Source organism: Nerophis lumbriciformis, linkage group LG06 (assembly GCF_033978685.3).
Source record: "Nerophis lumbriciformis linkage group LG06, RoL_Nlum_v2.1, whole genome shotgun sequence".
NCBI lineage: Eukaryota > Metazoa > Chordata > Actinopteri > Syngnathiformes > Syngnathidae > Nerophis > Nerophis lumbriciformis.
In genome coordinates this window covers 23137049-23153856 of record NC_084553.2, presented here as the reverse complement: position 1 = coordinate 23153856, position 16808 = coordinate 23137049, and the positions used below count along the sequence as shown (strand labels likewise).

The following is a 16808-nucleotide window of genomic DNA, read 5'->3' as shown; positions in this document are numbered from 1 at the left end:
GAACCGCAACGAGTCACCATGAAATTAATTACAAACATTTAAAACACGACTGTACACAACTTGAGTAGCATGTCAAGTCTCTATACGTCCAGTGAAACCTAAATTAGGACGGTTAATTCATCTGGTTCAGACTGACGGTAAACCTTTAACAGGGATTGTAGTCTGGCAGTATTAAACAGGGTGTGTGTGCGTCGGAGGGTGGTCATGGCACATGTCACGTGGTTTGCTATTTATACATAGACTCAGACAGCGGAAGGTCGTTACGTGTGCGTGTGCGTGTACTGTACGTGCAAGCAGGTGCTTGAATGGTGTGGCAGCAAGTTGCACGGCTGACCCTGCTCTTGAGAGGAAGTGAGAGAAAGTTGAACTTTTAACCCTGGTCCTCCTTCGTGGAAACCCTAAAAGGCAAGTCTGATAACAATCAATATTCCATGTAGAATATTGTGGGTGAAGTAGTGCAACTCAATGCAAACTTACTATGACATGTGATGACACATTATGCCCAGACAACTCATATTTGAACTTAATATGTATTCTTTCTCATATTCTGTTAGTGTAAAATACATTATCGGCATACATTGCAACATTTGTTTTTGTTGGAAATTGTGTGTGTGTGTGGGGGGGGGGGGGGGGGGGGGGGTTGTCCCCATTTGATTGCCAGACCATTTGATTTGCCTGTCTAACTTCCTGCCCACAGTGTGTGTGTGTGTGTGTGTGTGTGTGTGTGTGTGTGTGTGTGTGTGTGGTCCGGCACAGCTGAAGTGTTACTCTGCTGTCTGTGGACCTCGGGGGGGACACACACACAGCCATAGTGTGTTCGGGCTATGAAGAATTTTAATCCAAATGTGTTAATTTACCAGCCAAATCAGTGCTAACTACTACTACTTGTTTCTATCAAAGGAGTCTCAGGGCGGACGCTGCGTGGCCATGTCGACCCTCCTGCACTGCATCTCTTGCTCTTCTCTCACTTTGCTCCAACAAGGTGTCCGTCAGACGTTACCAGCAAGGAGGAATTTCCGGACTTTCCCTGTGCTATGGGACCAAAACATCTCTAAAGGTAGGGACTGCAAACATATTGTATAACAGAGGCCTGCTTGTAGGTTTGGATTTTCTCCTGCATCAGACTTAAGAAGTGATAGTTCACCCAAGTACAAAGTCACACACCGAAGCCAAAAGCGTGGAAAACCGCACGTATTATGAGTGTTTTTGAAACAGGAGTTGTTATTGTGAAGGAGACTGTTCGTGCTCTGCTAACATGAGAGGTCAGTTAAAGGTGACCTGTCAAAACTTTGCAATCTGTCCTATTTTCATCCCCGATTAGCTTTTTGTGTGATCTGTAGATTATACAGAACATTTCCAGGGGAGTTACACAAGTTTTTCCGAAGTAACTTTTTGAAAAGTTGTTCGGCTGTCTGTGTCAAAATGTTGTAGGCCTGAGCCACGCTGGCTCCCAGCCAGCCACCTGCTAATAGTGTCGCCCTGGCAGGGGGGTCACTGTGACATTTATGGAGAGAAATGTTAACCTGACACTAGTCTCAGCCACTAAAGACATTGCTGTGCTCTTAAGGAAACACAAAGAACTACAGTGTATTGTTTATAGGTTGTGCTGTGTATGTCATCAACATGTATGGTTGATTAATGCACAACCTAAATGTCTACGTGGGGGCAGGTGGTGATAGACCGATTAATATGATTGTCCAAACCTGATGGCCAAAACATATAAAAACATTGATGTACATTATAATCAGAAATTGGCCTATTTGTAGGGCTGCAGTCAATATAGAATACTAGGGACCCCTGGCGACCATAATCACTATAATAGTCATCAATCCATCCATCATTGATTTTCTACTGCTTTCTATTTATGCGAAGACAGACTACACCCTGGACTGGTTGCCAGTCAATCACAGGACACACACATTATCAGGGCTACAGCTATTGATTTTTTAGCAATCAAGTAATCTACCAATTATTTTGTTCAAGTAATCGGATTAAACACACTTTAAAGACTCAATGTGTATTTTATGCAAAATAGTTTAAATAAACAACACTTTTTCTGCTTGCCATGAACTTTATTATTTTTACTTCTAAATGCACAACATCAACATTGAAATTGCACTTTTAACATAAGTGCATTAACCCTAATCAATAAATACATAAAATCTCACCACCACACAGATCATGCCACTCACACACCGCCGCTCTCATGTGCATATTTACAGTTCCAGACACTCCACTTGATTCCTATTTTCCCAATTTTATTAATTACACTCATTAAACGATTAATCGAAACAACAGAAAATAAATTTAAGCTCTTTTCTAATCAATTTAATTGATTAATCGTTGCAGCCCTACACAGTATGTATAAATTAGAGCATGGGTATAAAAATGTTTTTGCGGGCCATTTTGATATTTAGAATTTTGTAAACAGGCCACATCGACATTCTATCTTGTGGTAAAATTGGTTGGAGGTACTTCAACTCTGCTTAAGTACAAAGCTCTTTGTTTGAGCAATCAAAAGGTAACACTGAACCTGCAATGAGATTAACAACACATAGGAAATAGCAGTACTTAATTACTCAACATAACAGTTTAACTCACGGTGTCAAAAAATATGTGTAGGCGATCGTGACTGTGTCTCCCTACAGATATAAACAGAGTGGATGGATTCACTCTGTTTATTTCAGCAACAGAGCTCAAAAACTTATGGGTGCATTCTCTGGAAATGTCTGAAATAGGATCAGAAACAAGTGATTAGATTTTTGGGGTGATCTGGATCCCTGTCTGGATTCAGGTGTTTTCTTTCCTATTAGTACAGCGTTTCTCAAAGTGTGGGGCGCGCCCCACTGGTGGGGAATAGAGACATGACAGGTGGGGCGCGAGGAACGGGAGGAAATTTCACTTTAAATGTTTTTTTTTAAATTATATTCTTAGATTTTATTTTTTTTTTACTATGCTTTCATTTTCTATACACACTGTAAATCACTTTGTGATTCCGTCAGTGAAATCCGCTATATAAATAAATGTAAATTACTTAGTTTTCCTGTAAGCTTTAAATTTCTAGGTAGGAGCGAACGTTTGACAGACATAGCAGCAGTAACTAATGGGGGCGGGGCTAAGCGGAACAAGCGCAGCAAAATTAAAAGCTGTCCCACTGTCAAACGACACAATTGCGAGACGTATATGCGACATTGCAAGTGATCTTGAGTAGACAAATGAAAAGAAAGTCGTTTTGCTTTACAAGTGGACGAAGCTACTGACAGCAATAAAGACTGCCTGTTCATCGCATACGTCCGCTTTGTGAATGGCGAGTCACTGCGAGGATTTGCTGTTTTGCAAATACATGAAAAATAGAGCCACTGCTGATGAGCTGTTCAAGATAATGGACAGTTTCCTCAAATAACACGACCTTAAATGGGAAAACTGTGTGGGCTTTTGCTGCGATGGCGCATAGACCATGGCAGGGTGAAGAAACGGGCTGCAGGCTCTAATAAAGAGGGTTGGACACACTGTGTCATTCACCGGGAAGCACTCGCGTCAAAGCAGCTCAGCCCCGAACTCAATGAGGTTTTAACAGATGTTGTGAGCGCGGTAAATTTGATCAAAACACGACCACTGAAAGTGCGACTGTTCTCTGCATTGTGTGAGGAAATGGGAGCTGATCATACAGCCGTACTGTTTCACAGTGAAGCAAGGTGGCTCTCCCGGGGCAAAGTGCTGTCACTTGCCCTGTCTTGCCAAATGCATAGCTCCTCCTTTTTTGCAAAGTGGCACTTTTATTTGATTTATTATTGAACTTGATGCAAGTTATTTGATTTATTATTGAACTTGATGCAAGTTATAACACTTTTATTTGATTTATTATTGAACTTGATGCAAGTTATAACACTTTTATTTGATTTATTATTGAACTTGATGCAAGTTATTTGATTTATTATTGAACTTGATGCAAGTTATAACACTTTTTGATTTGTTATTGAACTTGATGCAAGTTATAACACTTTGATTTGTTATTGAACTTGATGCAAGTTATTTTATTTATTATTGAACTTGATGCAAGTTATACCACAGCTGCACAGTTATTTTATTTATTATTGAACTTGATGCAAGTTATACCACAGCTGCACATTTATTTTATTTATTATTGAACTTGATGCAAGTTATACCACAACTGCACAGTTATTTTATTTATTATTGAACTTGATGTTATTTTATGTTATTGAGTTTGAATGTATACAACTTGATGTTACTTGATGTTCAATAAATTTGAAAATGTTAAGCTTGGCATTAGCGTTCTGTTAGGCCGATGGGGGCAGGTGGGGCTTGAAAACTCCCTCTTGTCCAAAGTGGGGGATGACAAAAAAAGTTTGAGAACCACTGTATTAGTAGGTAGGGCCTGGCGTAGGACTGCGGTCTCCAAGTGCTTTTCTATTTAGTGTTGTTTTTCTCGTTTTTTTTAATGCCATTTTACTTCTTTTCTTAAAGTTTTCTTGTCAGTATATGTAGACTGTGCTGTTGGACAATACAAAATGAAAGCTGCAGGCCACAAATAGGCTGGGCTTAAAGGGAAATTGCACTTTTTTTTGGAATATTGCCTATTGTTCACAGTCATTATGAAAGACATGACGAGACGACAGCTGTATTTTCTTAATGCATTCTTGTTCATTGATTTTCAGACATAAAATTGACATGAGTTGTCTAACATACATCAAATGCTGTTTTTCCCCCAACAAGTGAAAACAATAATAATAATAATGGTAATAATGAATAAAGTAAGAAACCACTGACAGATGTCAACATAAAACCCCATACAGCTGCAGTCCTGAATGGTCTTAGAGAGATATAGCAACCCAAAAGTACACAAAAGGCTCATCCACGACCGACATTTTAATTGTGATTCAAACAGAGTTAATTTGGAGATCAATTTCTCCTACATATCTCAGAACTTGAAACTCTATAGAACAACCATTCAATGTCGGCCTAATCTTTTTCAGTTTAAGAAAATAAAGAGCATCTTTATTCCAGCAGGTGTGACAAGGAGGTGCTGTTGCCTTCTAAATTAACACAATGAGTGTTTTAGTCAACAAAGTGGTGAATGTTACAAGATTTTGGGGGGGATTTGTTGAGGGTAGATGGCTGAGGTGCTACCCCAAATAGTCCACTTAGAGCAGGTGTGTCCAAACTTTTTGACTTCGGAGCCATATTGGGCTAAAAAAAATTGGTCGAGGGCCGAAAGCCGACTGAATCTAAAGTATCTATCTATCTACCTACCTACCTACCTACCTACCAAGTTCAGTGACCAGGTGTGTGGATTTTTTGTGTTGGTTGCATTTTTCTTGTGCCATGACAAGGGAAGGTTGTTTGGATTGGGTCATATAAATAACTGCTGTGCCCTGCACTCCTCAGAGCACAGTTCCTGCTCATTGACTTGAATTACTCATGTTGTCAAATTCATGGCGGCAAAGTTGCAGCAATGAGTTCACTATATATTTGAACTAAATCTGAAAATTACGCAGCGGCTCAGTTTCCTTATTGAACTCATGACGTCTTGCGGGGAAAATTAAAGACGCCCCATAGTTTGGACACCCCTCACTTAGAGGATTATTTATACCTAAATCCCCTCTCCCAGAGTGACTTAATTGAAGTCAAAGACTCAGGGCGTGAAATAAAAAATTGGTTATAGATACGTGTAATTAAGCCTTTTTAAAGTCGGAAGTGGTGTCAAAAACACATCTAACACTGTGTCAGTCGGTAAATCCGGGAATCTCTGGAAAGTATTGCAAACTAAACTGTGGATCTGTAGCTAACTATAGAAATGTTGCTTAGGGACTGAAAATGTATTACAAAATTGATTAAAAGAGGCAAAAGTGTTGTCAATGTATACATTCCCAGACTTGACCACCTTAAAAAGGCACTATCTATAAGAGAGAGAAGGAAAGCATGATTAGCATTGATGGTTGCAAGACTAGAAGAAGTCTGTAAACCAAAATAGCGCTTAAACTGAAACCAGATCCTTAATGAGGCTTTTACGATTAGAATTTTTGGGGAAAAAAAAGTATTTGAATGAATGGCAGGGTGAGCCAGATCTTTGCAAATTCTATTTACGTAACCTGTAAGTCTTCTTATTCCAAATAAATTCTAGAATCTAGCTATCTAATTTCGGAAGAAGGACAGAGGGAAAATATGGTATGGTATATGCATATGGTATGCATTGGAACTAGGGATGATGTTCGAAACCGGTTCTCCCGATTGTTCGATAAGAAAAGAACCGATTGCATGGATTCAAATCCCTTTTTGAGAACCGGTTCCCGTTATCAAAGCCACTATACCGTATTTTTGCGACCATAGGGCGCACCGTATTAAAAGGTGCCGTGTCAGTTACGGGTGCTATTTCTGTATTTAACGCATAAATAAGGCGAAGCGTATTCTTGGGCGCAGGCAAGATTAACCATACGCTAGCTTAAAACATACGCTAGCTTAAAATATACGCTAGCATGCATGGACGCTGTTTTAAAAAGGCAGCAGGAGCAAAGCTGAGTTCGGTTGTACTTTATTGAAGTATTTATCAATGTACTCACATTGTTTTTTTGATCAATCCTCATCCACAAATCCATCAAAGTCCTCATCTTCTGTGTCCGAAATAAACAGCTGGGCAAGTTCTCCATCTAACACGCCAGATTCCCTCTCGTCATTTTCAAAGTCAGTCTCGTTGTCCATTAGCATAGCAAGCTAGCACAACAGTAAAAGCCGACTTCTCTTGCCCCGTTGTGCGTATCGATTCTCTACCGTGCTGGTCCCCTTCTTCTCCACAGTGTGCTTCACCGGAATGTCGAAAGTGAGCAGCACCTCGTCCATGTTGATGTGTTTGTCGGCAATTTTTTTATTTACAACGCACATAGCAGCACTATGTGCTCACTGAGGGAGTGCCTTTAGCGTCCTCTCTCACCTGAAACCTTCACCCTTTAACGGCCGCATGCTGTCCTCAGTCACGTCCGCTTTTCCTTCATATAAACAGCGTGCCGGCCCAGTCATATAACATCTATGGCTTTTGGAACTCAGTGCACACACAACAACCTATCTGGATTCGATAAGAGATTCAATAAGGAATTGGTTCGATAAGAGGATTCGATAATGGCTTCAAACTCGATAATTTCTTAACGAACATCATCCCTAATTGGAACAGATAGGAAAATCGCGGAAGTACATTCATCTTAATAGAGTTGACACGGGCCACCGTAGATAAATTAGGTAAAGACCAGAGTTCAAAGTCTCCCTGGATTTTGGACAACATTGGAGCAATGTTAGCTTTATAAAACTCTGCAAGCGTTCACGTAACCTGGACACCCAAGTATGTGAAACTTTCCGAGGTAATTTTAAAGGAACAATTGTACATAGGATATTTCTTAGCAGCAGAGTTTATAGGAAATATTTCACTTTTACCCAAGTTTAATTTGTAACCAGACACATGACCAAATGCTTGAAGAGTACTTAGGGCAGCCAAGACTGATACAAAGAGGTTGGCGGCATATAAGAGAAAGTCATCTGCGTAGAGATGTGGCTACATATACCTGTAAGTAAGCGGATTGGCGCGAAGCACTATTGACATTTCACAATTGACAATTGACACTATTGAGGCTAAATGGCAAGAGACAAAAACAATGGGCATATAGGACAGCCCTGCCGCATGAACAATAGAGGCAAAAGTATTGGGATTGAATATTATATGTCCTGACCGAGACCACTGGGGATGAATAGAGAAGCTTAACCCAGAAATAAAACTATTACCAAAGCCAAATCACCCAAGGACATAAAATAGATAATTCCACTCCACCCTGTCAAAAGCCATTTCCGCATCCAGTAATATCACTGGGTGTTGGAAGCAGGCACATTGTACAATTTATTGAAAATACGTCAAAGATCAGAAAAGGAGTGCCTATTTCAAATGAACCCAGTTTGATCTGTATTAATAATAGAAGGAAGAATAGTGTCAAGACGTAAAGCTAGCAGTTAAAACAATAATTTAAAATCCACATACAACAGGCTGATAGGACGATATGAAGTGCAAAAAAATGGATCTTAGTCTTTTTTCATAAGGAGAGAAATTGACCCTTGGTTAAGCAATTGTGGGAGGTGGCCAGATTTAAATGATTCATTATACATATCCAATAATAAAGGAGCAAACTTGGTCCTGAAGATTTACCGTTTTGTAGTGATAATGCTGCAACATTCAGTTTTGCAACAGTGACTGGTCCCTCCAATTCTATCGCAGCGGACTGATGAACTGAGGGGATGTCCATATTAATAAAAAAAGTAATCCAGCTCGAGGGTAAAACATTGGGCAGACGAGTATAGGGATGTATAAAAATTCTTAAAGGCATACTGAAATGCGATTTTCTTATTTAAACGAGGATAGCAGGTCCATTCTATGTGTCATACTTGATCATTTCGCGATATTGCCATATTTTTGCTGAAAGGATTTAGTCGAGAACATCGACGATAAAGTTCGCAACTTTTGATCGCTGATAAAAAAGCCTTGCCTCTACCGGAAGTAGCAGACGATATGCGCGTGACGTCACAGGTTGTGGAGCTCCTCACATCTGCACATTGTTTACAATCATGGCCACCAGCAGCGAGAGCGATTCGGACCGAGAAAGCGACGGTTTCCCCATTAATTTGAGCGAGGATGAAAGATTCGTGGATGAGGAAAGTGAGAGTGAAGGACTAGAGGGCAGTGGGAGCGATTCAGATAGGGAAGATGCTGTGAGAGGCGGGTGGTACCTGATAATCAGCTGGGAATGACTAAAACAGTAAATAAACACAAGACATATATATACTCTATTAGCCACAACACAACCAGGCTTATATTTAATATGCCACAAATTAATACCGCATAACAAACACCTCCCCCTCCCGTCCATACAACCCGCCAATGCAACTCAAACACTTGCACAACACACTCAATCCCACAGCCCAAAGTACCGTTCACCTCCCCAAAGTTCGTACAGCACATATATTTCTCCAAAGTCCCCAAAGTTACGTACGTGACTTGCACATAGCGGCACGCACGTACGGGCAAGCGATCAAATGTTTGGAAGCTGCAGCTGCATGGGTACTCACGGTACCGCGTCTGCGCATCCAACTCAAAGTCCTCCTGGTAAGAGTCTCTGTTGTCCCGGTTCTCCACAGGCCAATGGTAAAGCTTGACTCTCATCTTTCGGGAATGTAAACAATGAAACACCGGATGTTTTTGTGTTGCTGCAGCCGCCCGCAATACACCGCTTCCCACCTACAGCTTTCTTCTTTGCTGTCTCCATTGTTCATTGAACAAATTGCAAAAGATTCACCAACACAGATGTCCAGAATACTGTGGAATTTTGCGATGAAAACAGACTACTTAATAGCTGGCCACCATGCTGTCCCAAAATGTCCTCTACAATCCATGACGTCACGTGCCGGCGTCATCATACCAAGACGTTTTCAGCAGGATATTCCACGCGAAATTTAAAAATTGCACTTTAGTAAGCTAACCCGGCCGTATTGGCATGTGTTGCAATGTTAAGATTTCATCATTGATGTATAAACTATCAGACTGCGTGGTCGGTAGTAGTGGGTTTCAGTAGGCCTTTAAATATGTTATTTATCTCATGGTCAGTGGTTACGCCTGAATCAGTTTGAATCAGCGTAATATGATGGGGTGCCGATATCTGGCGTAATTGATGCACAAATAATTTGCTGGCCTTATGATTTATCACCATGTTCAAAGAACTGGGGTCTTAAGCAGAATATTTGTTCTGTGGCGCGATCTGATGTAAGAACACCCAGTTCTGCCCTTAGAAAGAGCCTTTCCTTGTAAACATCTGGGTTTTGAGAGACAGCGTAAGAGTTGTCTAGCCAGGATATTCGTTGAGTCAGCTTAGTCACTTTATTCTTCCTGAGTCTTTTCTCATTTGTATAAAAAATTATCACCCCCTTAATGTACGCCTTCAGCATCTTCCAAAACACAGAGGCCGACACTCCGGGGGTCTTGTTCAAGTGCATAAAGAAATCTATTTGACGCAAAACAATATCCACAAAGTCCTCATATAAGAGTAATCGTGTATTAAGACACCACGGCTCATGTGTGATTGTTAGGTTTTTAAAGCGTATATCCATTAAAATTGGAGCCTGATCTGAGATAACAATTGAATCATAGTTGCATGTCGGTATAGATGAAAGTAATTTATCAATTAAAAAGTAATCAGCACGGGTGAAGATCTGATGGATGTGAGAAAATAATGAATATTGCCTTTTAATAGGATTTATAAAGCGCCAGACATCTGAGACAGAAAAGACTGGATTACCTTCGCCGATCTTGGTGGTGGACAAGTTTTGGGTGATCAAGCTGGGGATCAAGCCAACAGTTATAGTCTCCTAATATTAAATAGTATATTGACAAATCAGGGAGATTCAGAGAAAGGCGTTTGAAAAAGTTATCATCATAATTGTGGCATAAACATTTACGAGGGCTACTGCAATGATTGAAATCTGACGAATGATGACAACATTGGGGTCAGAAATATTGTTTGATAGTACAAAAGGAACATATTTATGCAGCAGAATAGCAGCACCCCTCGATTTACCCAAAAATGAAGAATGAAAGATCTGTCCTACCCATTCTTGTCTCAACTTCAAGTGGTCAGCAGGTTTAAGATAAGTCTTAAACCATATAGTTACAGCTTACTATTGGGCGGCATGGCGTAGTGGGTAGAGCAACCGTGCCAGAAACCTGAGGGATGCAGGTTCGCTCCCCGCCTCTTACCATCCAAAAATCGCTGCCGTTGTGTCCTTGGGCGGGACACTTCACCCTTTGCCCCCGGTGCCACTCACACCGGTGAATTGAATGATGAATGACAGGTGGTGGTCGGAGGGGCCGTTGGCGCAAATTGCAGCCACGCTTCCGTCAGTCTACCCCAGGGCAGCTGTGGCTATGAAAGTAGCTTACCACCACCAGGTGTGAACGAATGATGGGTTCTACATGTAAAGCGACTTTGGGTACTTAGAAAAGCGCTATATAAATCCCAGTTATTATTATTATTATTATTACTATCAGCAAAGAACTCTTGTATACTCACTTGAATCGTTGTCATTTTGACAAAACGAACAAAGAGTAACCATAGAAACAACACTGTCTGAGTGAAGCAGAACAAAATCAATAAGTAAGGCAAGACTTTCACAATGTCAAATAGTAGTCATGTTAACAAAAACAAGTCCAGCGCAAACCCATTAGCAACACTATCTGAGTGAGGAACAACAAGTCCAACAAGTATCCAGATAAGGTATATTATGCTCTTGGGATTTGCAGTCTTTAAGGCCTTGACAGCAGCAATCAGCAAGCATGTTAGTGTGCCTCTTAGACGGAGTCCGGTACAACTCCCTTTTTGATATTTTTCGCCAAAAAGTCTGCCGCATGTACTGGGTCCTTGAATCTGTGAATCTGGGCGTTGGATCCGCAACGTTGCCAGGAAGAGAAGTCCAAACTTCACGTTGGGACATGAATGTAGCTTTTTCTTCACCGAAAAAAATGCGGCTCATTTCCAAACTATGGCCGGAGTGAAGTCGGGAAAAATTGAAATCCTCTTGCCCGTATAGGATAGCGGAGAAGCCTCACCTGCCCGTCGTAGAATCTGGTTCTGGACTTGAAATATATTGACTCGTACAAAGAGCGGCTGAGGAGGTTCGCCATTTTAGGCCTAGCGCGCAGGGTCCGGTGAGCACGACCCAACATGGGCTTGTTGTCGAGCTTCAGCACATCCTGCAAGAACTGAGCAGTAAACTCAGTCAGATGGGGGCCCTCAGAGCCCTCAGGGAGGCCCACCACTCAGTTATTATTCCATGAATTTTTTTAGAGAGGAGACACGGTGGCAGTTTGTTGACGTTAGCACGGAGGTCTGTTAGCTTGTTAGCGCAAGCATTAGCAGCGAGCTCCAGGCTAGCAATGGCCCAGCTATGGGATGAGAGAATGCTTTCGAATGGTTCCATAACAGCCGCTATCTCTCTTCTGACAACGGATTTAAAGGAGCCATATGTAATAATGTGGCCAGAAATGGTACTGCAAACACAGTCAAAATTCTGTAGTCCGCTCCCCCTCTCCCTGACTGAGGTTGCCAGATACTCAGCGGAATCCAGCTCAATCGACTGGGCTACTCCAAGGAACTTCAAACTTCCACTGCCTCTTACTAGGGGTTGAGGTGCTGGGACCATAATAGCTGAATAGACAAGCGTTTTGTCAATAACAAGTCTCTAACCAACACATTTTAAACAGAAATTAGGCTATTTTCAGGAAAAAAGTACGTCATGCCTGCGTACAATATCACAACAAATGGCAATCATATGGTTATTGTCAGTACTATCAGAAAACAAAGACTAAAACAAACCACAACCAACGCTAGCAATGGTCATCCTGGTGAAAATAAGTAGAGCATACTTAGCAGCCTAATGTATGCTCAAAACTAAAGAGGAGACATTTTACCAAGGTATGCCTATAGGCTACACAAATGAGGAATTATTTTATCATGTGAGTTGCTGTCTCCATTTTCACATTGCCATGATGACAGCAGTGCTAATGTTGGAACCCATTTCCTCAGCATATCAGCATATTGAGAACGAAATAGGCACTGACACTACCCATATCCACATAGGCTTTTTTTGTCGAAATTATATATTTGCCCTGTCAGTTCGATACACATCGACATACAGGCTAACAGGCATATATTTACCCCGTTAGCCAATATGTCGATGTGTCATTGACCGGGCTAGCATGCTAAGCATTACACTAAGAGCTAAGCACCATCACACTAAGCATTCGTTGCACGAATATACTAGCTTTGTTAGACAAGATCATAGACTTTATTACAAGTAATAAGAAAACATAAATGCCTTACTTACCTATCAAGAAGGAAATTAGCAAGTTTGGCGTCAGATGAAAAAATATTCTCCGCCTTCAATCATCTCCATCTTTCAAAGGCATCAACAAATACTCGTTTTGTTCCTGGCTTTGTGATGAATAAGTTGAGAATCGTAACGAGGCCTTTTAGATTTACTAAGGTCTCTCTGACATGTTTAGTAACTTTAACAGTGGCAGTAGCCAGACGAAGGTGGCGGTGCGTAACTGGCAACCTGGATGTGACACACTCACAGATTTTCTAATTGGTCAAACGGTGGAGAGCGGGACATCGAAATGAAAACAATAACAAGATTTCTGGGCTGTAATTCTAATTTTGAAATGAGCATATTCCGGCTGAACTACTGTTATCAGTTATAGAGGTATTCGAAAAGAACATGATTTATTAATGCCTTTTGACATATCAGGGCCATTTAATGATGACTTGACATGAAGTTATTACATATGGCTCCTTTAAGATTGTCGAGGGATGTTTGTTTCATTCCGTCCACCTTCCAAATGATGCTCCTCAAAAGGACCGAGTCGACGACCGGCTTAAAATGAGTAAAATACGTAAATATTAAATGTTATTATATATGTGCCATTTACTGCATCACATATATACTTACAGCATTTATGAAACCTTAATGTAGGTGTTTGGATGTTTTTTAGGAGGTTTATAGGCAGACTACAGCGACTCCTATTGGCTCCATTGTAAGCAGACCTTTGATCGCATTTATTTAATATTTAGAATGCATTAAAAAAGAATCACTTGTGTTCTTGTCTTACATTAGGATTGTAAATGATAGGCAAAATTCCAAAAAAAGTGTTTTTCTCCTTGGACTTAACGTAACCCACTCTGCACTATATGCTATCCGTGGCATGCATTGGATTCATAACCTGTGGTTGATATTTTTTGCATAATGAACACAGTTTTTGGGTTTGTATTTTATATAAGAGTACTAGGGAAGTTCCTGTTTTGGTAAACATGGAACATTTCCATACACAGCATGGTAAACTATTAAAGGGGCTAATTGCATAATTTACACACTAAAGGGCGCCAACTCCCAAATGTATTTTACAAAGTATATCCTGCTGTCTTACGGCTTCTTGTGTGTAATGACGTAATTACCGGTATGTACGTACGTAACACGAGCACGCACATTAGCTTTGGGTGTTTTTACCTAATAATAGCAATTTGGATAGCTAGCGTTTGCGGCATAAACTTCCTAATTGTGAAAAATATATTAATTTGTGAAACAAATGTTTTCTGTTAAACCATTAAAGCCAGTGGTGTTCTTGTTTGTAATTTTTGCTTTGAAAAATGTTACTGTGAGGAAGTTACCAACAGCACTTCTAAAGGATGCCGTTTGGTATATGTTGTGGTGGTCTAGCAGAAAGCCTTAATAATGTTCTCAATCTGTGTTCAAGGTGTGCTCTACAAGGAATTAGTGGTTGGCGTACCCAAGGAGACGTTTCAGAATGAGCGCCGTGTGGCGTTATCACCTGCTGGCGTCCAAGCGCTGGTCAAACAAGGCTTCAGAGTACAAGTTGAGAGTGGAGCTGGCGAGGAATCAAAGTTCTCTGACCAGCAGTACAAAGAAGCAGGCGCCAGCATCACTGATGTCAAAGGAGCCCTTGGATCAGACTTGGTCCTCAAGGTTCGTAGACCTGCACCATGTAGTTTGTCATTCTAACAAAATATAGCTCTATATCAGTGGTGTCCATACTACGGGCCGCGGGCTAGACTGAAGATGCCAGCAGGCTGCACGAGACATCACAAGTTTAAAAAAAGAATGCGGCCCGTGGGGTGTGTCCAGTTTAGTTTAAAATATTTCATTGTTTAATTGCTGCATTTTTACCACCTTCCTGTGGAAAATGTTGGTATATCAGGTCAATGGCCATGAAATTAAGTTAGAAATGGTGAAAGCATAGCATTACTTTATATGACCCAATCCAAACAACCTTTCCCACTCACAGAGCAAATATACTGCAACCAACACAGAAAGTCAACACACACAGTCACAAACAGATCCTGCTCAATGAACTTTGTGGTATAAAAGGTTGTCTCGGGAGTAAACAAAAGGCCCTTTTTCACCAAAAGTTCATGAACTTTTAGTTTCTGGAACCCCCAGTTCCTGAAACTATAGGTTTGTAGAAGTGTGTGGCTTGTGTTTCCACCGCATTTCACAGTTCAAGGTAATTAATACAAATCCGGCTGATGTCGTATGGAGGAGTGGTTTAATATACATCTACACTCATACCATGTAAATAAACAGACAGTATTAGATCAGTTATTTTACTAAAAAGTAAGTAAATTAAATATAAAGCAACAATATACAAAACAATATGCTTTAAAAAATAAAGTGTACCGAATTGTTCATAAAAAGTCTGGCTTTAGTCCACAATGTCCAACTGTCAGAAAGTCGTCCTCTCTGTAAATTATGAATTAATGAGGGTCAGGCGGTTCCTTTTGGTCCATTTCAGCTGTAAATAACAAAATATAAATAATAAATGTCAGTGTTTATCCCACGCAGACAACACAAACTCGTCACTTTAGCGTTAGCTTGTTAGCATTAGCATTCTGTTCACTCGGGTTGAGACTAATAACTACACAAATGGAGTGTCACTGACTACTTTTACAACATGTAATTAAGTAAATAGTTAATGTTTGATGTCATTTACATTCATTACACTAGTGTACTGCCTCCTGTATTTCACATTTGTCCAACAAAGTAAAAAAAATAAACACGTTTAAAAGAGTCTGTCCACTTCTTGTAGCTTTGTGTATCAAAACTAAGTTCTAAAAACATAAGAAAAAAATATAGTTTATTAACTACGGCTGAGTAAAAACACTGCAAGATAGTTTCACTGATCAGCTTTCTTCAGCACAAAGATGCCCCACAAAAGTTCCTGCATGTTGAAAGCTCCTTTCTTTCTTTTTTTCTATTTTCTTTCTCTTTGTTGTCATGTTTGTTGTAATAGAAATACAGACAAAAAAGAAACAAGTTTAGACACCTCTCTGTATGTGGACACATTAAAGTACTGAGATCTCTTTTCCTCTAGGTCCGGGCCCCCAGTTTGACAGAGGTCGACCTCCTAAAAACAATGTCCACTCTGGTGAGCTTCGTCTATCCGGCTCAAAATCCAGAGCTGCTGAAGAAGCTGTCGGAGAGGAAAAGCACTGTGTTAGCCATGGATCAAGTGCCCAGAGTCACCATCGCTCAAGGCTACGACGCTCTCAGCTCCATGGCCAACATCGCTGGGTGAGGGGAAGAGAAAAGATACTTTGTTGGCGCTTCATTAGGTACACACTCTGATGAGATCAATGGAAGAGTTTTGCGCATTTGAAAAGACCAGACTATTCTAAATCTATTATTGTGAAAAACAATCCACTGTTGCTTACAGGATATGGTTTTCACTTGTACCTTTTGTAGTCATTGCAAAATAAGGACTTTATTTATACAGCTTTCATTAGATTATGTAGGTGTCCCTAATGTTGTGACCTTAATTCAGATGCGTTTGTTCATCAGTTCTGTTGATTATTTGAGCTTTTGGTTTGTAGGTACAAAGCTGTGGTTCTGGCTGCCAACCACTTTGGTCGGTTCTTTACTGGTCAGATCACTGCTGCAGGAAAAGTACCACCAGCTAAGGTAAACAAGACTTTCAATTGTTGTCTCATTTCAACGGTGAAACATTTTAAAAGCATGTGGTCCACATGGATTTTTGCTGTCTTCAGGTCCTTGTCATTGGAGGAGGTGTGGCTGGTTTAGCAGCAGCAGGAGCAGCCAAATCCATGGGAGCAATAGTGCGAGGATTTGACACTCGGTAGAAGCTTTTAAGCCTGGCTCACCGTTTGTACTTGTAAATAAATAACTGACTGTTTCAC

At 40.6% G+C, this 16808-nt stretch overlaps 1 protein-coding gene across 2 annotated transcripts in view; it reads left to right on the top strand.

Moving 5' to 3' along the window:
- The first annotated feature begins 42 nt into the window (after positions 1 to 42).
- Positions 43 to 16808, top strand: part of nnt2 (nicotinamide nucleotide transhydrogenase 2) — a 42892-nt gene continuing 26126 nt past the window's right edge. The window contains exons 1-6 of one of the 2 annotated variants that reach the window (XM_061963919.1): positions 43 to 405; positions 901 to 1057; positions 14351 to 14580; positions 15986 to 16185; positions 16485 to 16572; positions 16659 to 16747. In XM_061963919.1, the coding sequence (XP_061819903.1) occupies positions 928 to 1057; positions 14351 to 14580; positions 15986 to 16185; positions 16485 to 16572; positions 16659 to 16747 (737 nt within the window). In that variant the 5' untranslated portion in view covers positions 43 to 405; positions 901 to 927. Of the gene's footprint in view, positions 406 to 733; positions 1058 to 14350; positions 14581 to 15985; positions 16186 to 16484; positions 16573 to 16658; positions 16748 to 16808 lie in introns of those variants that run through there. The other variant, XM_061963920.1, reaches the window with a different exon arrangement.